At 45.3% G+C, this 23,035-nt stretch overlaps 1 protein-coding gene across 1 annotated transcript; it reads right to left on the reverse strand.

The window, feature by feature from the left end:
• Positions 1-21,475: 21,475 nt before the first annotated feature.
• Positions 21,476-22,441, reverse strand: LOC123066130 (peroxidase 2-like). Its single transcript, XM_044489274.1, has one exon. The coding sequence runs from the start codon at positions 22,439-22,441 to the stop codon at positions 21,476-21,478; it is 966 nt and encodes a 321-aa protein (XP_044345209.1).
• Between the last annotated feature and the right edge of the window lie 594 nt (positions 22,442-23,035).

A 23,035-nucleotide genomic window follows, 5' to 3' on the forward strand; every position in this document is an offset into this window, starting at 1 on the left:
TATAGCGGGGGTAGACACACGATGTAACATATGCCAACATAATAGCACAGGCGCGCAAGGAGGAGCCGGCAGCATGTGCCGGCGCCCGGGTGGCCGGTGTGCGGTATTGTGACGGTGTCACGGGGAGGAGCGCCCGTAGTCAGGCCCCGGGGATATAGCCATATCGATGAACCTCGTTAATAAATCTCGGTGTCGGGCTCGTGTGATTGCTTGGTCCTCGGATGATCGACAGTATGCCTCGGATTTATTCCAACAACTGGTATCAGAGCTAGCTTTTTCGGAGATGAATCGTTGATCTAGAGGAAAAGCCGAAAGAAATCGTCGAGAAAATCACAGGAGCGGCTGTCAGAACAGCAGGGCGATCGTACCGTGGGTTCCGCGGACGAGGTGATTGAGCGACTGAAGATTTTGCGGCAAAGTAGCGATCAAAGGCGGCGTCGGCGGCTGCGTACAGATCGATTCAGTCGGATCGATCCGGAGGTGGTGCTCTATGCGAGACGGACCAGGCTGGCAAAAAAAGGCGTACTGACGAAGTGCGTGCGCGGCGTACTCGCGGGATTAATCTGTGTGGGTAGGACGGCGCGTGTGGCTGGCCTGTTCGATGGTGGCACAGGCGTACGGGGGCTGGAGCTGAATTACACGTGTTGGTACGGAGGGCTCAGCCAGAAGCCAAATGCATGCGTACAGCTAGCAAGCCGCGGATTTGTTTTGGAAAAAAAGACCGGGTCCTCGTGTACGACATGGAAGGAGGCAGCAGCAGATCAAATTGAGCGAAGGAACAATTCATTGATACATCCATCAGGAGGGCTGAGGCAAGGCAAAAGCTAGCATCGTGGGTGAGCCAAGGGATTATTTTTCATGGAGTCAGCCGTACAAAGAACCATGTCTCCAACGGGTACCAGGTTTGAGGTGTAGAAGTTCACGGAATTGAAAACCCTGGGGTTATGACAGATATGGATGAAAAATTTGTTGGCACAACATGGATGCTTGAAGGCGTTGCGGGAAGTCAATTCAGCTAGGATGGAGTTGTGTTGTGATGGATGAAAATTTGCGGAAGACAATTTGGGAGCCTCGAGTGTGTCGTATAGCCGGACAAGTTCGGTTGGGTCGGACTAGATAGTCTGACGGGTCGACGTGAGTCGGTTGGTACAGAAGAGGGTGGTAGGATCGGCGACGATGACATAGGAGCGTGATGCTGATGGTGACCGACTTCTGGGGCGTGGAAACACGTGGCGCATGCCCGAGGGCTTGTGCGGCTTCAACAAGACTATGGCACGGGGTTGATTCAAGACGGTGCGCACATGAGAGCTTGAAGTCGACGGGGTGCGTGGGTGGACTGATCATCTACCATGAAGTCTTGTTAAAGGTGGAGCTGGATTGAGGGGCTACGGCGTAAGAGCTCAGAGAGTCGAAGCCTATTCAGCTGGAGAAAAGCGAGTGACACGTAATTCGGACTGGAGCCCAGTGGTCTGATGGAAGCGTGAAACTCGTCATCGGTCGGTGATGATCGGTGGTACTCTGCAGTAGGGGTTGAGTGGTGTGGGTTCGCAACCCTTGAGAATCGACCGGGACAGCGGAGGCTCGACGCGGAAATAGCGGCGAGACGTGCGGCGCGCACGGGGCATGGAGACGGGCCAGGGCTCTGGTGGTCATACATGTGGTGACACAACTGCGAATTTGACTCGGGATGACTACAAACAATGGTGAAATTCCTTCAAGTTTCAGACAGGCGGTCAAGAAAGGAGCGGTGATGTTGAGTTCAGGTAACTCTTATGTGTGACACCCAATATGTGAGTTGTTCACTTTCAGCAGGTCAGTGATCAGTGTGTGATGTCGTTGGACGGATACTCTGGAAGTTGGGAGCACAAGCTAGAGTAACAAGGAACTTGATTTTGCTCGAGTGTTGACTGTGGTCAAGAAAAGAAGGGACTACAAGTTGCAGGTGGAGTCATATGGAGTCTTTGGAGTAGCAGCGGTGCTCATGGGATAAGCTCAAGTCCAATGTACATGAAAGTTTGATGCATTGACGAACTCAAGGTGGTGGAGAATATTCGCCAAGGTGGAGTTTGTTGGAGTTGTGTCGAATATTGTGTACAAGGTAGGTTACAGTTGGACTTGTAGTTGTATTGTGTTTACAGGGTATGGAGTCGTGTCCAAGTAGGACACTTGTATCCTAGGCCTCTCTTATATAGCGGGGTAGACACACGATGTAACCTATGCCAACATAATAGCACAGGCGCGCAAGGGGGAGCCGGCGGCATGTGCCGGCGCCCGGGTGGCCGGTGTGCGGTATTGTGATGGTGTCACGGGGAGGAGCGCCCGTTGTCAGGCCCCGGGATGTAGCCATATCGGTGAACCTCGTTAACAAATCTCGGTGTCGTGCTCGTGTGATTACTTGGTCCTCAAATGATCGACGGTATGCCTCGGATTTATTTTAACATAACAAAGGAATGTCGCAGAGATGGATGTGAGGGAAATCAAAACTGTATGGAAGCTATATATAGCCTAGCCATTTTGAAGGATGTTGAACTTGGAAGAACTTTGTGGAAGCGCGTTTGACATGTTCCCCATGCCGTTGTCAACTTGATTACTAGCACTGCCGTACGTCGCCGCCTACTTCAGCTTTCCTTTGCTGCTCATATTATTTTACATGATTTGCGAGGATAAGTTGGAAGAGGTCGTCCTTGATGATCTAAGAGAAGAGGTCTTCCTCAGGAAATATTGTGTTGTATATATTGTTTGTGGCGGCGGCCAAGGATTGCGTCAGATCAACATATGTGATAAGGAAAAGTCTGAAATAAATCTTAAATTCGTACTCGAAGTCTGAATCGAACCTTAACCTTCTAATCCCTCAAATCAGCATCTTGTATTTACCAATCCCGGTCAATCTTCGCCCTAACCAGTTTGTTATGCCGGGAAAAGCACAATCCCGGCCGGGAATACAACTGTGTGCACTCCAACAGCGTCATCCCGCTAGACTACCTGTTGTTCCGGCAGAACAAGGAGGCTATGGCATGCCTCAACGTGTCAGCCATGGCGACGAAGATCAGGTGGCGGTACAAGGGTGATGCATCCACGAGCCGGACGCTCACTCTGACAAAGCTGAGACGTGCGTACACAACAACTGACCGGCTCCGGCGTGTCCGCATGTTACTAGCCAAAGACACAACAAACCAGACACCATGGAGGATCACATCATGTATAAATAAAAAGATAAGTTAAAGGAACACATACACATATGCACAGCCGTCGTCGCACGTCGGGACGTTGCCACTTTCTCCTCGATCCCGTGCCACATAATCAATCCCAGTATCCAAACAAGGTATGTGCGAAAAACGGCCAGGATTGACCAGGATTGGAAAGAACAGGGTGCCAATTTCAAGGATTGCAAGATCAGGATTTGATTTAGACTAAGAGCACGAAATCAAAGTTTATTTTAGACTTTTCTCTATGTGATACGTCGTGACTTTGCATGTACCTAATTGCCACTTGCCAGGAATGGGCCGAGAGACCAGATCAGTCACACCGTGTGATCCTTACATTTCTTCCATCCTTCTCCCATTCCTTTATTTTCTTTAGACGAGGAGAGATACTTTTTGCTTCTATTTTATACGTGGGAAGTCTTCAACAAGCAACACCTTTGGTTTAGAATACTACTAACCATTCCGTGGAAAGTCTTTTTAACTGTTAATATGGACGGAGGTAGTATTTTGCTATGAGTTTAGTTTGTGTTTAGATTTCCTTTTGCTGAGAGGCCACCTGTTGGCATGCCATGTTGAACTGCCATTGCTTGATGCGGGCCCATTCTTGTGCTATGAATAGGCTTCTCTTCACGACATTAAAAGATTGGTAGTTACGATCATTACCGAAAAAGGCTTTCGCCCCGCTTTAAATATAAAGCAATACGACCGAACCGATACAAAGTGGTGAGGAAACCCTCTTACAAAGCAGATCATCAAATATAATAAACATACAAATAGGAGTAGCCGCACCCCAACAAGAAGCACTCCAGACTACCGAGTAGACGAGGAACCGCGAGCCTCCAGCAGAAACCACTGGACATCCGTTGCAACGCACACACACCAAGTTGTCGGTAGAGAGAGCCCCCTGCCCTCTCACTCCGGGCCTGGAGCGCCGATCCGGCCAGCAGACACCAAGGACCGAGAACGATGCCAACGAAGTCACGTGTAAAAGATAGGATGCAGCGAGACAAGCCTACACCATAGGTGAAAGAACTTCCAGCCGGGATCCAAGCTTACCCACCGATGACGACATGCCACGACCGAAGAGAACCTGAGCTCCACGACGACAACCCTAAGAGGATGACGACGCAATACGCCGCTGCCGTCGAGACCGAAGAAACGGTCAAAGATTTTCATCCGGTGCCCTAGCACAGGAAAAAGGAACCTCGACGACGCCCCCAAGAGGGACACGATACCCACAGGCATTGTCGTCACCGGTGCCGAAGCGCTAAGCTTTCGCCCGGTGCCTCACCCATGCCACATTGAGGTGCCCTAGTCACCAAGCCGGCCAACCCCAAATCAAGCATCCACATCATGATCAGGAGACGTCACTACCGAAGCACTACCATCATCAGGATCCCCCGCCGCCCCACTCCACGCCATCCACGCAGCCACAGAGAGAAGCCACCACCACTGCAACGCCACCTGCTGCATAGCCAAACGGCAGTCCACCTTCCAGGGCTGCCGCCCTGGCATCCAAGTGCTCGCATCCCTGCACCACCATCGGCAGCACGCCGGCAAGGGAATCAACCGCCAGACGGTGATGGAAAGACACCTCTTCCACATCCAGAGGGCCCCCGGCCACCCCACCATGCCATGCCAAGCCCCAAATCTCCAGCCACCCTGGGTGCTTTGTAGAAGGTTGAGCCATGGATCTGCACCAGAGGGCAGCAGAGCGCCAGCACACACCAGATCTGGTACAAGGGCTACCCGACCTGGCCGCCAGCCACCGGAGGAGCAGCAGGGGGAGGGCTCCCGCCGGCGGCCACCTAGAGCAAGGGATTTGGTAGGGCGCTGCCACACGCCGGCAGTAGCACCTCGCGAACCGGGGATGAGGCACGACAAGAACTCAGGCAGGCCGGATCCCGCCGACGGCTGCGTAGGATGGACGCCGGGACACAAACTGCGACCGAGGGAAAAGGGAGGGGGCGCCGGGCCCAGGCGCGAGCACCCGCCATCACTGACAACCACCACGGGCTTTTCCCTGGCGGCGCCGTCCGGCGGCAGCGGGGGAAGGACAATGGAGAAGGGAGGGCTAACTGAGCAGCGGCGGGGTTGCCGCCCGAGTTGCCCGCGGGGCGATTCGGGGGCACCTAGGGTTGGAGGAGCTAACCTGGCTCCTCAGTTACGATCATTGATGATCAGGTTGTGGTAGTTGCAAATGTAGTTCAAGGTGGATTGGGCAGCGTTTTTTCCTTCTGCCATGTTGATGTCTATGGACGGGTCTTTCTTTGGAGCAAAATGGATGGGTATATATAATTGTATCGAATATCTACATGTGTATTCCTTCCCTTTTAGGCAATTTTTGTTTCCGAACTCTATGTGGGATGCCACGATGTTATGTTTATTGCCTTATCAAAATCACATTGTATTTTCTCATGCAATAAACTTCCATTGTCTTTTCATGCATAAGATTGTCATATCGTAACACATTGTTCTTCTCATGCAATAAATTTCCATTTGTATACCCTATCATGCATAAGTATTGTTGATATATACAAAGAAAATTGTGTGATAAAAAACTATGCAATTAGTAGGAAAATTTTAGGATCTACTGTATGTACACGCACAAAATTATTGCCTTGTCAAAATTATTCATCTATGCATCATGAATCTAGCTTGTATACTTGTCTCACACACAAAGTTCCTAGAACACGTGCTCATGACAATAAAGTGACATGTTCATGAAAATCGCTTCGGTTAGTCAAGAAAGGAAAAGTAGCGGGTTGATTTATCCAAACAAGCCAACATACAACAATTATGTGGAGTCCCTAAGAGAGGCATGGAAGCTTAACTAAATGTACTTTGCTCCTTTTATCAATTTATGATAGAATGCTTTTTTCTATACTATCACGCGCACGTGTGCACACACACACACACACACACACATCAGCTTCACATCATGTTTTGATGTGCGCATATACAAAATGACTTCGAAAATTAGCTCTAGAGTAATAATTAGTGAAAAATAAGAATCGGCTTCTACATCCCATAGTTGAATGCGGTGTGGTTGCTCCACTCCACAAGTTGCCTAAAAAATGGTGTGATGCATATCTCGATTTTTTTTGTTAGTCTTATCCATTCAGGTTATGTAGGAACTAACCATGTAAACAGTCAAATTTGCAGTGCACCATCATATCTTATTGTAGTACTATTAGACAGAGACACCATAATCATCAAATTGAATAAAATATATCACTTAAAATGTTTGATCCAGTCATGAAGCTCGTCCTTAAGTTTTTTTGCTTCTTTTTGCCAGATCTCCTAGAGTACCATTTAGTTTGTGTGCATCAGATCTCCTAGAGTACCATTTAGTTTGTGTGCATCATTTGCTTGCGCCACCTCCCATGCGTTGTGACCACGAGAGTTGTAATCATCCTGAACTAACCTGCGCGCTTCAAACTTCTTCGTCTGTTCATGTGTTTTGCTCATATACCTTTGCCTACGCCCATCAACATGTAGGCTGGCATGTGATCCGTATGCTCATGAAATCCATTTAATACCTTATACCCAGGGACCAGGTAGGTGTGGCAACAACTCTATCAAGACGTTCTCGAATATAACCATCATCTATGTAGTTATTATTACTCAAAAATATTACCCTTGAAACCAAGGTCCTTCATATCAGAAAACATAACAACATCATGAAAGTTTTACATGTATACATGATTACCGGGCAACCCCCTGTTTTTCGTAGTTGAACTTCACCTCATTAAAATCTCGTATGCAGATCCATGGCAAACACTCCTACATGCGCAACGTCCGCATCAGTTAGCAGGTTTTCGTCGTCTTGTCCATTTTCGACTCCCCATAGATTCATGTGAGATGCCATTTAAAATCATCTTCTTTTGGTATAGTTGTGTCAATGTTCATTCTACTCTTCCATCTCAGACTTAACTTTATCCCGCACCTCCAAAAAAGCTCCAGGCCACCATTCTGCCCATTGTAATCCATAGCCACCATGTGCACCAATCCCAGTTTTATACCGAACTTCTCATCCATTTCTCGTCAAGTTTAGTCATTGAAAATAAAAGTATGTCGGGTTCCTCTCTCTTCCGAAGCTCTAAAAAACCAATAAATGTCATGTCGTTCCACAAACCCTGACAGTTTCAGGCAGCGCCACTTTATCAATTGGATCTTACCAGAGGTGACCCTGGGTTATCAAACCGACGAGAGGAATATTCCCTTGAAGCGATGGTCTCTAGTAAGCTTATGTTAAAGTATCAATTGCAGCTTTTGACTAGATCAAGTGCGCAAATAGTGATTCAAACACTTTAAAAAGCGGTACGGGCATGAGGTCTTAAGGCTTACAACCATGTATTTGTGTTGGGACCAGATATGATCTTAATTTGTGCATTGGAAGTCACGCATCATGATGTGCTTGTTAGAAACCGAAGTGGGGGATGTGTCGTCCAAATAACATCTTGACCGGCGCAAGATCTGCATCAAGAATCAGTTGTCCTACCGCAAGTCCTATCCATTGCGCTGGGTTGCCTTGATAATTAAAATAATGAAATCAGACAAGAGTTTTGGGCGTTTAATGACTACACCTCATGAATCCCTAAGAATAGGATATGTGTTACCTTATTGAACCTTACTGTCACCGGTGTTCGGTATAACATTTCACGGTCTCCTTGCTCCTAGCCTCACCGATGCTCGATCTCCACGATCCTAGGTACTAGCAAGGATAAAGATCGCAGACAAGACAAGAGTCATCTACGGAACAATTTTATTTCACACATATGGGCAGTTAATTCAAACCCCTTCCATTGATCCTGACAAAAACTACAAAGGGTTGCAAGGCCTATGCCTCAACCCATACCTTATCGAAACTACTCACACATGAAGATCAGATGGCGAGAAGAAAATATTGAAGAACACATCTTGAAGATTGACTGACTGCAAATATGTCTTACAATGGATGCCTTGTGCGATGCACAGTTACAAGTATGAACAGGGGCGGAGCCATGATTTAGATGTTGGGAAACGTAGCATGCAATTTCAAAAATATTCCTACGCTCACGCAAGAACTATCTAGGAGATGCATAGCAACAAGAGGGGGAGAGTGTGTCCACGTACCCTCGTAGACCGAAAGAGAAAGCGTTAACTTAACGCGGTTGATGTAGTCGAACGTCTTCTCGAATAAACCGATCAAGTACCGAACGTACATCACCTTTGAGTTCTGCACACGTTCAGCTCGATGACGTCCCTAGAACTCTTGACCCAGGAGAGGCATGAAGGAGTCGATGAGTTCCGTTAGCATGACGGCATGATGACGGTGTTGGTGAAGTGATCCATGCAGAGCTTTGTCTAAGCACTACGACAATATGATTGGAGGAGCAAACGGTGGAGGGGGGTACCGCACACGGCTAAGACAATTGATGTGCCTTTGGGGTGCCCCCGTATATAAAGGAGGAGAGGGGAGGCCGGCCGGCAGAAAGTGCTAGTATTCGACTAGAGGGGGGTGAATAGGCGTTTTTTATGAAAGTCTTCAAAACAGGGGTGTTTTGAAGACAAAGAATAGAAATGAACCTATTGACATGCAGCGGAAGGTAGACTACACTAGACAAGCGATAGTCAAGTAAGCAATGTAGTGAAAGCACGAAGACTATCAGCAGCTAGGTAGTATGGATCAGGATGGAAGATAGTATGAAGCCAAACAGTCAACAGTCTTCACACAGTGAAGACAATCAGAGCAGGAAAGTGGGTAAAGACTTCGCGAAGACAAACTGTAAGTAAGGTGAGCGAGGAAGGATAGAACCAGTTGCTCGGAGAGGACAAGGGGTTTGTTGGACCAGTTCCAGTTGCTGTGACAATTGTACGTATGGTTAGGGAGGCTGAGATTCAACTCAGAAGACCGTGTCTTCATCTTATTCCCCTTGAGCTAAGAACACTTAGTCCTTGCCCAATCACTCTAGTAAGTCTTCAAGGGAGACTTCCAAACCTTCACAGAGTTCATTCACCGGCAATCCACAATGGCTCTTGGATGCTCAGAATGCGACGCCTAACCGGCTGGAGGATTCACAGTCCTCAAGTGTAATAGGTCTTCAGATCACGCGGAGAGAAAGACTTCAGTGATGCCTAACACTCTTTGGCTCTAGGTGTTTTGGGCTTTGTCCTCGCAAGGATTCTCTCTCAAAGGCTTCGGAGGTGGGTTTCTCTCGAACGACAAAAGTCGTGCACTAACTCTGAGCAGCCACCAATTTATGGTGTAGGGGGTGGGCTATTTATAGCCAGGAGGCAACCCGACCTGATATGTCCAAAATTACCTTGGGTCACTAAGGAACTGACACGTGTCCAATGGTCAGATTTCAAACACACGCGGCAGCTTGACTTGGGCTACAAGTAAAGCTGACTCATTGTCTTTGCTCGAAGACATAGGATTTGGTTGAGCATCACATCAGTCACTCTGACTTTGTTCACTTGGACCCCCACTTCACAGTACGGTGGTTCCTATGACTCAACAAAGAAGAGAAGGAAACTCCGAAACTACTATGTCTTCGCACTCCATAGCCTTCACGCGATGTCTTCTCCTGTCATAGTCTTCAATGTGAATATCTTCACGGACCACCATTGTCTTCAATGTCTTCACACATTTGTAGGGGTCATCTCTGGTAGGTAAACCGAATCAATATGGGACTACAACCTGTGTTATCCTGCAATTCTCACAAACACATTAGTCCCTAAACCAAGTTTGTCATCAATACTCCAAAACCAACTAGGGGTGGCACTAGATGCACTTACAATCTTCCCCTTTTTGGTGATTGATGACAAACTGGTTGAAGTTTTCAATGTGGACAAAAGTATGTGAAATTTTAGAGTTGTGAGTATTGTCTTCATACACATGACGAGGCTCCTGTTGGGGAACGTAGTAACTTCAAAAAAAATCTACGCACACGCAAGATCACGGTGATGCATAGCAACGAGAGGGGGAGTGTTGTCCACGTACCCTCGTGGACCAAAAGCGGAAGCGTTAGCACAACGCGGTTGATGTAGTCGTACGTCTTCATGATCCGACCGATCCAAGTACCGAACGTACGGCACCTCCGAGTTCAGCACACGTTCAGCTCGATGACGTCCCTCAAACTCCGATCCAGCCAAGCTTTGAGGGAGAGTTCCGTCATCACGATGGCGTGGTGACGATGATGATGTTCTACCGATGCAGGGCTTTTCCTAAGCACCGTTACGATATTATTGAGGTGGATTATGGTGGAGGGGGGCACCGCACACAGCTAAGAGATCCAAGGGATCAATTGTTGTGTCTAGAGGTGCCCCCTGCCCCCGTATATACAGGAGCAAGGGGGAGGGGCGGACGGCCTAGGAGGGGGCGCGCCATGGGGAGTTCTACTCCCACCGGGAGTAGGACTCCCTCCTTTCCTTGTTGGACTTGGAGAAGGGGGGAAAGAGGAAGGAGAGAGAGGAAGGAAAGGGGGGGGCGCCGCACCCCTCTCCTTGTCCTATTCGGACTAGGGGGAGGGGCGCGCGGCCCATCCCCGACCGCCTCTCCTCTCTTCCACTAAGGCCCATGTAGGCCCAATAAGCCCCCGGGGGGTTCCGGTAACCTCCTGGTACTCCGGTAAAATCATTTCACCCAGAACACTTCCGATATCCAAATATAGGCTTCCAATATATCAATCTTCATGTCTCGACCATTTCGAGACTCCTCATCATGTCCTTAATCACACCCGGGACTCCGAACAACCTTCGGTACATCAAAATTCATAAACTCATAATATAACTGTCATCGAAACCTTAAGCGTGCGGACCCTACGGGTTCGAGAACTATGTAGACATGACCGACACACGTTTCCGGTCAATAACCAATAGCAGAACCTGGATGCTCATATTGGCTCCTACATATTCTACGAAGATCTTTATCGGTCAAACCGCATAACAACATACGTTGTTCCCTTTGTCATCGGTATGTTACTTGCCCGAGATTCGATCGTCGGTATCTCAATACCTAGTTCAATCTCGTTGCCGGCAAGTCTCTTTACTCGTTATGTAATGCATCATTCCGTAACTAACTCATTAGTTACATTGCTTGCAAGGCTTATAGTGATGTGCATTACCGAGAGGGCCTAGAGATACCTCTCCGACAATCAGAGTGATAAAACCTAATCTCGAAATACGCCAACTCAACATGTACCTTTGGAGACATCTGTAGAGCTCCTTTATAATCACACAGTTACTTTGTGATGTTTGGTAGCACACAAAGTGTTCCTCCGGTAAACGGGAGTTGCATAATCTCATAGTTATAGGAACATTTATAAGTCATGAAGAAAGCAATAGCAACATACTAAAGGATCAAGTGCTAAGCTAACGGAATGGGTCAAGTCAATCACATCATTCTCTAATGATGTGATCCCGTTAATCAAATGACAACTCATGTCTATGGCTAGGAAACTTAACCATCTTTGATTCAACGAGCTAGTCAAGTAGAGGCATGCTAGTGACACTATGTTTGTCTATGTATTCACAAATGCATTATGTTTCTGGTTAATACAATTCTAGCATGAATAATAACATTTATCATGAAATAAAAAAATAAATAATAACTTTATTATTGCCTCTAGGGCATATTTCCTTCAGTCTCCCACTTGCACTAGAGTCAATAATCTAGTTCACATCGCCATGTGATTTAACACCAATATTCACATATGTATGTGATTAATACCCATAGTTCACATCGTCATGTGATCAACACCCAAAGGGTTTACTAGAGTCAATAATCTAGTTCACATCGCTATGTGATTAACACCCAAAGAGTACTAAGTTATGATCATGTTTTGCTCGTGAGATAAGTTTAGTCAACGGGTCTATCACATTCAGAGCCGTATGTATTTTGCAAATATTATATGTCTACAATGCTCTGCACGGAGCTACTCTAGCTAATTGCTCCCACTTCCAATATGTATCCAGATTAAGACTTCGAGTCATCTGGATCAGTGCCAAAACTTGTATCGACATAACCCTTTACGATGAACCTTTTGTCACCTCCATAATCGAGAAACATATCCTTATTCCACTAAGGACAATTTTTACCAATGTCTAGTGATCTACTCCTAGATCACTATTGTACTCCCTTGCCAAACCAGGACAGAGTATACAATAGGTCTGGTTCATAGCATGGCATACTTTTATAGAATCTATGACTGAGGCATAGGGAATGACTTTTATTCTATTTTCTGCCGTGGTCGGGATTTGAGTCTTACTCAATTTCATACCTTTGCAACACAGGCAAGAACTCTTTCTTTGACTGTTCCATTTTGAACTACTTCAAAATCTTGTCAAGGTATTTAGTCATTGAAAATCTTATCAAGCGTCTTGATCTATCTCAATAGATCTTGATGCTCAATATGTAAGTAGCTTTATTGAGGTCTTTCTTTTGAAGAACTCCTTTCAAACACTTCTTTATGCTTTCCAGAAAAATTCTACATCATTTCTGATCAACAATATGTCACTTACATATACTTATCAGAAAGGTTATAGTTCTCCCACTCACTTTATTGTAAATACAAGTTCACTGCAAGTCCGTATAAAACTATATGCTTTGATCAACTTATCAAAGCGTATATTCCAACTCCGAGATGCTTGCACTAGTCCATAGATGGATTGCTGGAGCTTGCACATTTTGTTAGCACCTTTAGGATTGACAAAACCTTCTGGTTGCATCATATACAACTCTTCTTTAAGAAAACCATTAAGGAATGCATTTTTGACATCCATTTGCCAGATTTCATAAAATGTGGCAATTGGTAACATGATTCGGACAGACTTAAGCATCGCTACAGTTGAGAAAATCTCATTGTAGTCAACACCTTGAACTTGTCGAAAACCTTTTTTGCGACAAGTTGAGCTTTGTAGATAGTAACACCACAATCAATGTTCGCCTTCCTCTTGAAGATCCATTTATTTTCTATGGCTTGCCGATCATCGGGCAAGTCCACCAAAGTCCATACTTTGTTCTCATACATGGATCCTATCTCAGATTTCATGGCCTCTAGCCATTTCGCGGAATCTGGGCTCATCATCGCTTCCTCATAGCTCATAGGTTCGTCATGGTCTAGCAACATGACTTTCAGAACAGGATTACCGTACCACTCTGGTGCGGACCAAACTCTAGATTACCTACGAGGTTCTGTAGTAACTTGATCTAAAGTTTCATGATCATCATCATTAGCTTCCTCACTAATTGGTGTAGGAATCACTGGAACTAATTTCAGTGATGAACTATTTTCCAATTCAGGAGAAGGTACTATTACCTTATCAAGTTCTACTTTTCTCCCACTCACCTCTTTCGAGAGAAACTCCTTCTCTAGAAAGGATCTTAGCAACGAATATCTTACTTTCAGATCTGTGATCGAAGGTGTACCCAATAGTTTCCTTTGGGTATTCTATGAAGATGCACTTCTCCGATTTGGGTTCGAGCTTATCAGGTTGAAACTTTTTCACATAAGCATCGCAGTCCCAAACTTTAAGAAATGACAACTTTGGTTTCTTCCCAAAGCACAGTTCATAATGCGTCGTCTCAAACGGATTTTGATGGTGCCCTATTTAAAGTGAATGCAACTGTCTCTAATGCATAACCTCAAAACGATAGTGGTAAATCGGTAAGATACATCATAGATTGCACCATATCCAATAAAGTGCGGTTATGACGTTCGGACACACCATTACGCTGTGGTGTTGCATGTGGCGTGAGCTGTGAAACTATTCCACATTGTTTTATATGAAGGCCAAACTCGTAACTCAAATATTCTCCTCCACGATCAGATCGTAGAAACTTTATTTTCTTGTTATGATGATTCTCCACTTCACTCTGAAATTCTTTGAACAATTCAAATGTTTCAGACTTGTGTTTCATTAAGTAGATATACCCATATCTGCTCAAATCATCTGTGAAGGTCAGAAAATAACGATACTTGCCACGAGCATCAACACTCATTGGATCGCATACATCGGTATGTATTATTTCCAATAAGTCAGTAGCTCGTTCCACTGTTCTGGAGAACGGAGTTTTAGTCATCTTGCCCAAAAGGCACGGTTCACAAGCATCAAATGATTCATAACCAAGTGATTCCGAAAATCCATCTTTATAGAGTTTTTTCATGCGCTTTACACCGATATGACCCAAATGGCAGTGCCACAAATAAGTTGCACTATCATTATTAACTTTGCATCTTTTGGCATCAATATTATGAATATGTGTATCACTATGATCGAGATCCAACAAACTATTTTCATTGGGTGTATGACCATTGAAGGTTGTATTCATGTAAACAGAACAACAATTATTCTCTGACTTTAAATGAATAACCATATTGCAATAAACGTGATCAAATCATATTCATGCTCAACGCGAACGCTAAATAACATATATTTAGGTTTAACACTAATCCCGAAAGTATAGGGAGTGTGTGATGATGATCATATCAATCTTGGAACTACTTCCAACACTCATCGTTACTTCCCCTCAACTAGTCTCTGTTTATTATGTAACTCCTGTTTCGAGTTACTAATCTTAGCAACCGAACAAGTATCAAATACTCAGGGGATACTATAAACACTAGTAAGGCACACATCAATAACCTGTATATCAAATATACCATTTGTTCACTTTGCCATCCTTCATATCCACCAAATATTCAGGGTATTTCCGCTTCCAGTGATCATTTCCTCTGCAGTAGCACTCAGTTTCAGGCTTTGGTCCAGCTTTGGGGTTCTTCACGGGAGTGACAACTTGCTTGTCATTCTACTTGAAGTTCCCTTTCTTTCCCTTTGCCCTTTTCTTGAAACTAGTGTTCTTGTCAATCATCAACACTTGATGCTCTTTCTTGATTTCTACCTTCGTTGATTTCAACATCATGAAGAGCTCGGGAATCATTTTTGTCATCCCTTGCATACTATAGTTCATCACGAAGTTCTAGCAACTTGGTGATGGTGACTAGAGAACTCTGTCAATCACTATCTTATCTGGAAGATTAACTCACACTTGATTCAAGCGATTGTAGTACCCAGACAATCTGAGCACATGCTCACTAGTTGAGCGATTCTCCTCCATCTTTTAGCTATAGAACTTGTTGGAAAATTCATATCTCTCAACTCGGGTACTTCCTTGAAATATTAACTTCAACTCCTGGAACATCTCATATGGCCCATGACGTTCAAAACGTCTTTGAAGTCCCGATTCTAAGCCGTTAAGCATGGTGCACTAAACTATCAAGTAGTCATCATTTTGAGCTAGTCAAACATTCATAACGTCCGCATCTGCTCCTGCAATAGATCTGTCACCTAGCGGTCAACAAAGACATAATTCTTATGTGCAGCAATGAGGACAATCCTCAGATCACGGATCCAATCCGCATCATTGCTACTAACATCATTCAACACAGTTTTCTCTAGGAACATATGAAAATAAACATATGAAAGCAACAACGCGAGCTATTGATCTACAACATAATTTGCAAAATACTACCAGGACTAAGTTCATGATAAACTTAAGTTCAATTAATCATATTACTTAAGAACTCCCACTTAGATAGACATCTCCCTAATCATCTAAGTGATCACGTGATTCAAATCAACTAAACCATGTCCGATCATCACGTGAGATGGAGTAGTTTTCAATGGTGAACATCACTATGTTGATCATATCTACTATATGATTCACGCTCGACCTTTCGGTCTCAGTGTTCCGAGGTCATATCTGTATATGCTAGGCTCGTCAAGTTTAACCTGAGTATTTTGCGTGTGCAACGGTTTTGCACCCGTTGTATTTGAACGTAGAGCTTATCACACCCGATCATCACGTGGTGTCTCAGCACAAAGAACTTTTGCAACGGTGCATACTCAGGGAGAACACTTATACCTTGAAATTTAGTGAGAGATCATCTTATAATGCTACCGTCAATCAAAGCAAAATAAGATGCATAAAGGATAAACATCACATGCAATCAATATAAGTGATATGATATGGCCATCATCATCTTGTGCTTGTGATCTCCATCTTCGAAGCACCGTCATGATCACCATCGTCATCGGCGCGACACCTTGATCTTCATCGTAGCATCATTGTCGTTTCGTCACCTATTGCTTCTATGACTATCGCTACCGTTTAGTGATAAAGTAAGACAATTACAGGGCGATTGCATTGCATACAATAAAGCGACAACCATATGGCTCCTGCCAGTTGCCGATAACTCGGTTACAAAACATGATCATCTCATACAATAAAATATAGCATCACGTCTTGACTATATCACATCACAACACGTTGTGCAAAAACAAGTTAGACGTCCTATACTTTGTTGTTGCAAGTTTTACGTGGCTGCTACGGGCTGAGCAAGAACCGTTCTTACCTACGCATCAAAACCACAACGATAGTTCGTCAAGTTAGTGTTGTTTTAACCTTGGGCACCGCTAGGCATCAGACTACTGATGTTTGGCTCCTTGTCAGACCAGTCCTTGTCCGTTCGATCCAATGCACGGTAGACGTCCGATGTAAGTAGTACTACTAGTTAGGCCGTGAGTTTAGCTAATTTGTTTCGTTAATTGAGTGCTTCATCATAACTGTCCCCGCATCCATCACACTTCCCGCTTTTACGCGAGTAATACATGGGCTTGAGGTATCGTAGGCCGGTAGCTAGCTTACATGCATGATGCATGGATCTCGTCATCCATCAATCACGTGTGATCTACCATATTCTCCGTCCTCTATCCATGCCCATGTTTCCTACTTCGTTATTTTGCTTCCAGCACAACACTGTATGTTCCCGTGCATCCCTAGAAAAAAACTATGCTTCCATAGATAGATTAATTTGCTTGCTTTGCAAAATTATGTTTTGTGGGCACATTTTATTTGGTTTACTATAATTTTAGTTGCTTCATACACAATTTTATATGCTTCGTGCACTTGCTTATATTCAACTTTGTTTTTTCTAGATACTGGAAATTTTGATGCTAGTGCATAACAGAGTTTCGTCGATCAAGGAAGCATGATGTATGACATTGAGCATCTTCCGCACACCAATATTTGCTTCCATATTCGTTTGTAATATTTGCTTCCATATAAAACTATCTCATAGTATCACATATTTTCTGTAGGAAGCATTGTTCCATGGACTAGAGATTTCATCAACCAAACAGTGATTTGCTTCCATCAAAAAGAAAAATTGTTTAGACCTGTTTCAAAAGCATCAATCTCTTGTTTCCATCAACTATAAAATTGCTTCCAACCAAAGTAGTAACAAAATTGCAAACGAAACGATCTTTTCGTATACAGATTTTTTTCTGCTTCACAAACCATGTGGCAGCAGGATATGTATGATGATACATTGAAACAGACTAATACTTTGTGAACACAAATTTACAAATTCATTTACAACAATAGTAAAATACTATTACAACAATAATTTCATTTTGTTGTATTCGTCATAGCGGAGGGCGGCAATCCGATCATGACAATGTCTGTGTTTGCCATGAGCTCTGCATCGCTCGTCGTAGAACCGACAACTTAGAGCCCGGTTGGTCTAGTAATCAACACACATTGCATCATTATTGGGAATCTGTACAACTGAAGCATTCAGTGAGAAAGAAGGAAGCACAAAATTTAGTAGCTTGTACAAAAATCCACTAAATAAAGCAATATGGTTGTATAATGAAATTCATGAACAAAAGCAAATGGTTGAAGCAGAGAGTAGTAGTGGTTGAAGAGACACTTGTATCGGATAATGGTTGAAGCAAAAAAGTTGTACAGTCAGAGTAGCACACACTTACAATGGTGGAAGCAAAAATTCATCACCATAGAATCATATGCAATAATCTATGAAGCATGGTTGCTAGGTTGTAATATCTTCATTTTCTCACAACATACATAAAAGACACACTAGAGTAAAAACATGTTATGGGAACTCGGTTATGGCAAAAATTCATCACCATATAATTATATGCATGAAAAATATGGGAACTCAACGTTAGTGAACTTGGTATGGAGAAGTTGGTCGTGCTTCGTTGCGATTGTAATCATGCTTCTATTTGATGTCGGACGTGCGTCCTGCCAATGCTGGAAGTGCATGGTAGGCATGCTTCCTTTATCGCCATGGTTAGCGGCACTAAGAAGGATTGGCATGCATGGAGCGGCGCTGCAACAACGATGAACCATTAGCCGAGACCTCCTTTACTGCAAAGTAGGACAGCTGAATATCAAATTAAAATGAGGTCAACCGAGGACGTGAAGCCGATGTGCAACCGGATGGGCGTGCTCTGGTCGCTATCGAGAAGGGATGGCACTCCAGGAGAAGGGAGCATTATCCTGTCACTTGGTGATTGCCCGATGCCTATCCATCCTCCCTGCTGGGATGGGCATCACGACCACCTACTAATCAAGCACATATGAATCAAGCATAGGAGAATTAAATCATTGCAACGCAACCAGCAAAATCAGTGAGGAACACACATTGGAATCAACTCTTTGTGACGCTCACCATGCCAAAGGGAACAGCCATCAAACTTCTTGCTCACGATTGTTGGTTCCCGCTCACATCGGCCTTGGCGGATCATGGTCGTGGTGTCGTGGAGAATTAGCACCTCAGCAGATCACGGCCATGATTGTCATGCAGAATTAGCAGCTCGGTAGATCAATGAACAGACGATGTGGTGGGTAGGAGTAGAGGAAGAGGACTGACCGATGAGGTTTCCACGATACACAACGACGATGGGCGATGGAGGCGGGGGTGGAAGGGATCTGGGTGAGGCGAGCTTGGGCCTATGCTTGCTGTTGGCGGCGAATGGAATCGGGAGGCATGTGGGGCGAGAAATTAGGAAGAGGTTAGATGCGGGAGTTGCGGGAAGTTAATGCCCGGATGTTCGGATTTTCTTCTCCTTTTTTAACATATATGAAGAGCTTGTTGTGACCGTCGGATTTAAATTGAATCGATGGCCGTCGGCTAGTCTGGCGCTCGTTTCCTATCGGACTATAGATAGGAAGGGTTTCCCTTTAACCTTCTCAAAGACCGGTCGTAGCCACACTCGGTTCAATTAAAGTTGGAGAAACTGACACCCACCAGTCATCTATGTGCAAAGCACGTCGGTAGAACTAGTCTCGCGTAAGCGTACGCGTAATGTCGGTCCGGGCCGCTTCATCCAACAATACCGCCGAACCAAAGTATGACATGCTGGTAAGCAGTATGACTTGTATCGCCTACAACTCACTTGTGTTCTACTCGTGCATATAACATCTACGCATAAAACCTGGCTCGGATTCCACTGTTGGGGAATGTAGTAATTTTAAAAAAAAATCTACGCACACGCAAGATCATGATGATGCATAGCAATAAGAGGGTAGAGTGTTGTCCACGTACCCTCGTAGACCGAAAGCGGAAGCATTAGCACAAGGTTGATGTAGTCATACGTCTTCACGATCTGACTGATCCAAGTACAGAACGTACGGCACCTCCGAGATCAGCACACGTTTAGCTCGATGACGTCCCTCGAACTCCGATCCTGCTGAGCTTTGAGGGAGAGCTCCGTCAGCACGACGGTGTGGTGATGATGATGATGTTCTACCGATGCAGGGCTTCGCCTAAGCACCGCTACGATATTATCGAGGTGGATTATGGTGGAGCGAGGCACCGCACACGGCTAAGAGATCCAAGGGATCAATTGTTGTGTCTAGAGGTGCCCCCCTGCCCCAGTATATAAAGGAGCAAGGGGGAGGGGCGGCCGGCCTAGGAGGGGGCGCGCCATGGGGAGTTCTACTCCCACCGGGAGTAGGACTCCCTCCTTTCCTTGTTGGACTTGGAGAAGGGCAGAAAGAGGGAGAGAGAGGAAGGAAAGGGGGGCGCCGCACCCCTCTTCTTGTCCTATTCGCACTAGGGGGAGGGCGCGCGGCCCAGCCTTGGATGCCTATCTTCCACTAAGGCCCATGTAGGCCCAATAAGCCCCCGGGGGGTTCCGGTAACCTCCCGGCACTCCGGTAAAATCCCGATTTCACCCGGAACACTTCTGATATCCAAATATAAGCTTCCAATATATCAATCTTCATGTATCGACCATTTCGAGACTCCTCGTCATGTCCGTAATCACATCCGGGACTCTGAACAACCTTCGGTACATCAAAATTCATAAACTCATCGAAACCTTAAGTGTGCGGACCCTATGGGTTCGAGAACTATGTAGACATGACCGAGACACGTTTCCGGTCAGTAACCAATATCGGAACCTGGATGCTCATATTGGCTCCTACATATTCTACGAAGATCTTTATCGGTCAAACCGCATAACAACATATGTTGTTCCCATTGTCATCGGTATGTTACTTGCCCGAGATTCGATCGTCGGTATCTCAATACCTAGTTCAATCTCGTTACCGGCAAGTCTCTTTACTCGTTATGTAATGCATCATTCCGTAACTAACTCATTAATTACATTGCTTGCAAGGCTTATAGTGATGTGGATTACCGAGAGGGCCCAGAGATACCTCTCCGACAATCGGAGTGACAAAGCCTAATCTCGAAATATGCCAACTCAACATGTACCTTTGGAGACACCTGTAGAGCTCATTTATAATCACCCAGTTACGTTGTGACGTTTGGTAGCACACAAAGTGTTCCTTCGGTAAACGGGAGTTGCATAATCTCATAGTTATAGGAACATGTATAAGTCATGAAGAAAACAATAGCAACATACTAAACGATCAAGTGCTAAGCTAACGGAATGGGTCAAGTCAATCACATCATTCTCTAATGATGTGATCCCGTTAATCAAATGATAACTCATGTCTATGGCTAGGAAACTTAACCATCTTTGATTCAATGAGCTAGTCAATTAGAGGCATACTAGTGACACTATGTTTGTCTATGTATTCACACATGTATTATGTTTCCGGTTAATATAATTCTAGCATGAATAATAAACATTTCTCATGAAATAAGGAAATAAATAATAACTTTATTATTGCCTCTAGGGCATATTTTCTTCAGCTCCCCCAAAAGATGTGCATATAGATGATTTGCTTTTGAATGATGGTAAAGTGATTTGAATATATGCTTATTGAAAACAAGTCTCTGGAATGAAAAGAATGGGTTCGCGACAATCACGTGTAGTAATGAAAAAAAGAACATTTACATTTGTTTCCAAAGAGAATAAAAAGAATCCTTTACAGTTAGAATGAATTAAAAGAATATTTTACAAAAGGACAATGAGTTCACAACTCATAACATCAATCTCATTCATCAATAGGGTTTTTTGTTCACCCTCCGACAGTTGTTCCTAATCTCCCCAGCCCTTCCAGTCAGCGGGCTTATGTTCCCCATTTTGACCATCGAGGCTGCGAAATTCTTGAAGAAGTCCTTCTGGCTACCGGAGAACCTGTGAACGATCGACGCGGTGGTCGTGGCGGCGACAGGGTCGGACAACATTACCTGGTCCGAAGGGAGAGGGGCGCGCCCATGCAAGAGGTTGCCATAGTACTTGTTGTCGAAGACATCAGGGGTAACTGTGTCGAGGTTCACCAGCGTCTCCCCGTCCTGCCCGGCACTGCAGTTCTGTTGTGTGAATTGGCATTGTGCCCGCCCAAAGGTGTGGGCTCCTTGGAGGGCGACAAGGTCAGTGTCGTCGAGGCCCAAGTTTCTGAACTTCTCCTGGAGCGTCTGCAGAGAGTCGAAGGGGCTTGGGAGATTGTTGGCGCTCTCAACATTGGTGGTCGTGCCATCACGGCGGCCCAACGGCACACTCCAGCGAGGCCCTCCAGCTAGCTCGACTGAGATCTCGGAGGCGAGGGCGAGAATGTCGGCACAAGACACGATGCCGGGGCACGCATTCTCCAATGCATGCTTAATGTCGTCAACCACATCAAACCCGCGCACTGACCTGTTGTTGGCAGGGACCTCCTTCTCGGTCATGATCGCCGGGAGGTCGTTGTCCAGCAAAAGTGAGCCATCACAGCCCTGAACAAAGCAGTCGTGGAAGTGGAGGCGGATGAGGCTGGCTGGGATGCGTGCGTTGGCGACACGGGCACTCTGGATGACGCGCCGGACAATGTCATGCGCACTGGGGCATGAGTCGTCGTAAAAGGACGAGCTCAACCCAGCACCGGCACCGGCATGACCATGGGCTTCATGGCTCAGCGCTAGGACCAGCGCTGCCGTGAGCAGGAGGCTGCAGCGAGCAGCCAACGGGAAACAAGAGGAAACGGCCATGTGCACTACTGCACGTTTGCCACTGATGGATGGATTGGCAAGTTAGCTGCTACTAGAAGGGAACGAAGGAATGTCGCAGAGATGGATGTGAGGGAAATCAGAACGGTATGGAAGCTATATATAGCCTAGCCATTTTGAAGGATGTTGAACTTGGAAGGACTTTGTGGAAGCGTGTTTGACATGTTCCCCATGCCGTTGTCAACTTGATTACTAGCACTGCCGTACGTCGCCTACCGCCTACCGCAGCTTTCCTTTGCTGCTCATATTATTTTACATGATTAGCGAGAATAAGTTGGAAGAGGTCTTCCTTGATGATCTAAGAGAAGAGGTCTTCCTCAGGAAATATTGTGTTGTATATGTTGTGTGTGGCGGCGGCCAAGGATTGCATCAGATCAACAAATGTGATAGGAAAAAGTCTGAAATAAATCTTGAATTCGTACTCGAAGTCTGAATCGAACCTTAACCTTCTAATCCCTCAAATCAGCATCTTGTATTTACCAATCCCGGTCAATCTTCGCCCTAACCAGTTTGCCATGCCGGGAAAAGCACAATCCCTGCCGGGAATACAACTGTGTGCACTCCAACAGCGTCATC

The sequence above is a fragment of the Triticum aestivum genome, chromosome 3B, assembly GCF_018294505.1.
Source record: "Triticum aestivum cultivar Chinese Spring chromosome 3B, IWGSC CS RefSeq v2.1, whole genome shotgun sequence".
Taxonomy (NCBI): domain Eukaryota; kingdom Viridiplantae; phylum Streptophyta; class Magnoliopsida; order Poales; family Poaceae; genus Triticum; species Triticum aestivum.

Bases quoted from the DNA above. Each gene is read 5' to 3' on its own strand.
- LOC123066130 (XM_044489274.1), bottom strand. From the start codon at position 22,441: ATGGCCGTTTCCTCTTGTTTCCCGTTGGCTGCTCGCTGCAGCCTCCTG.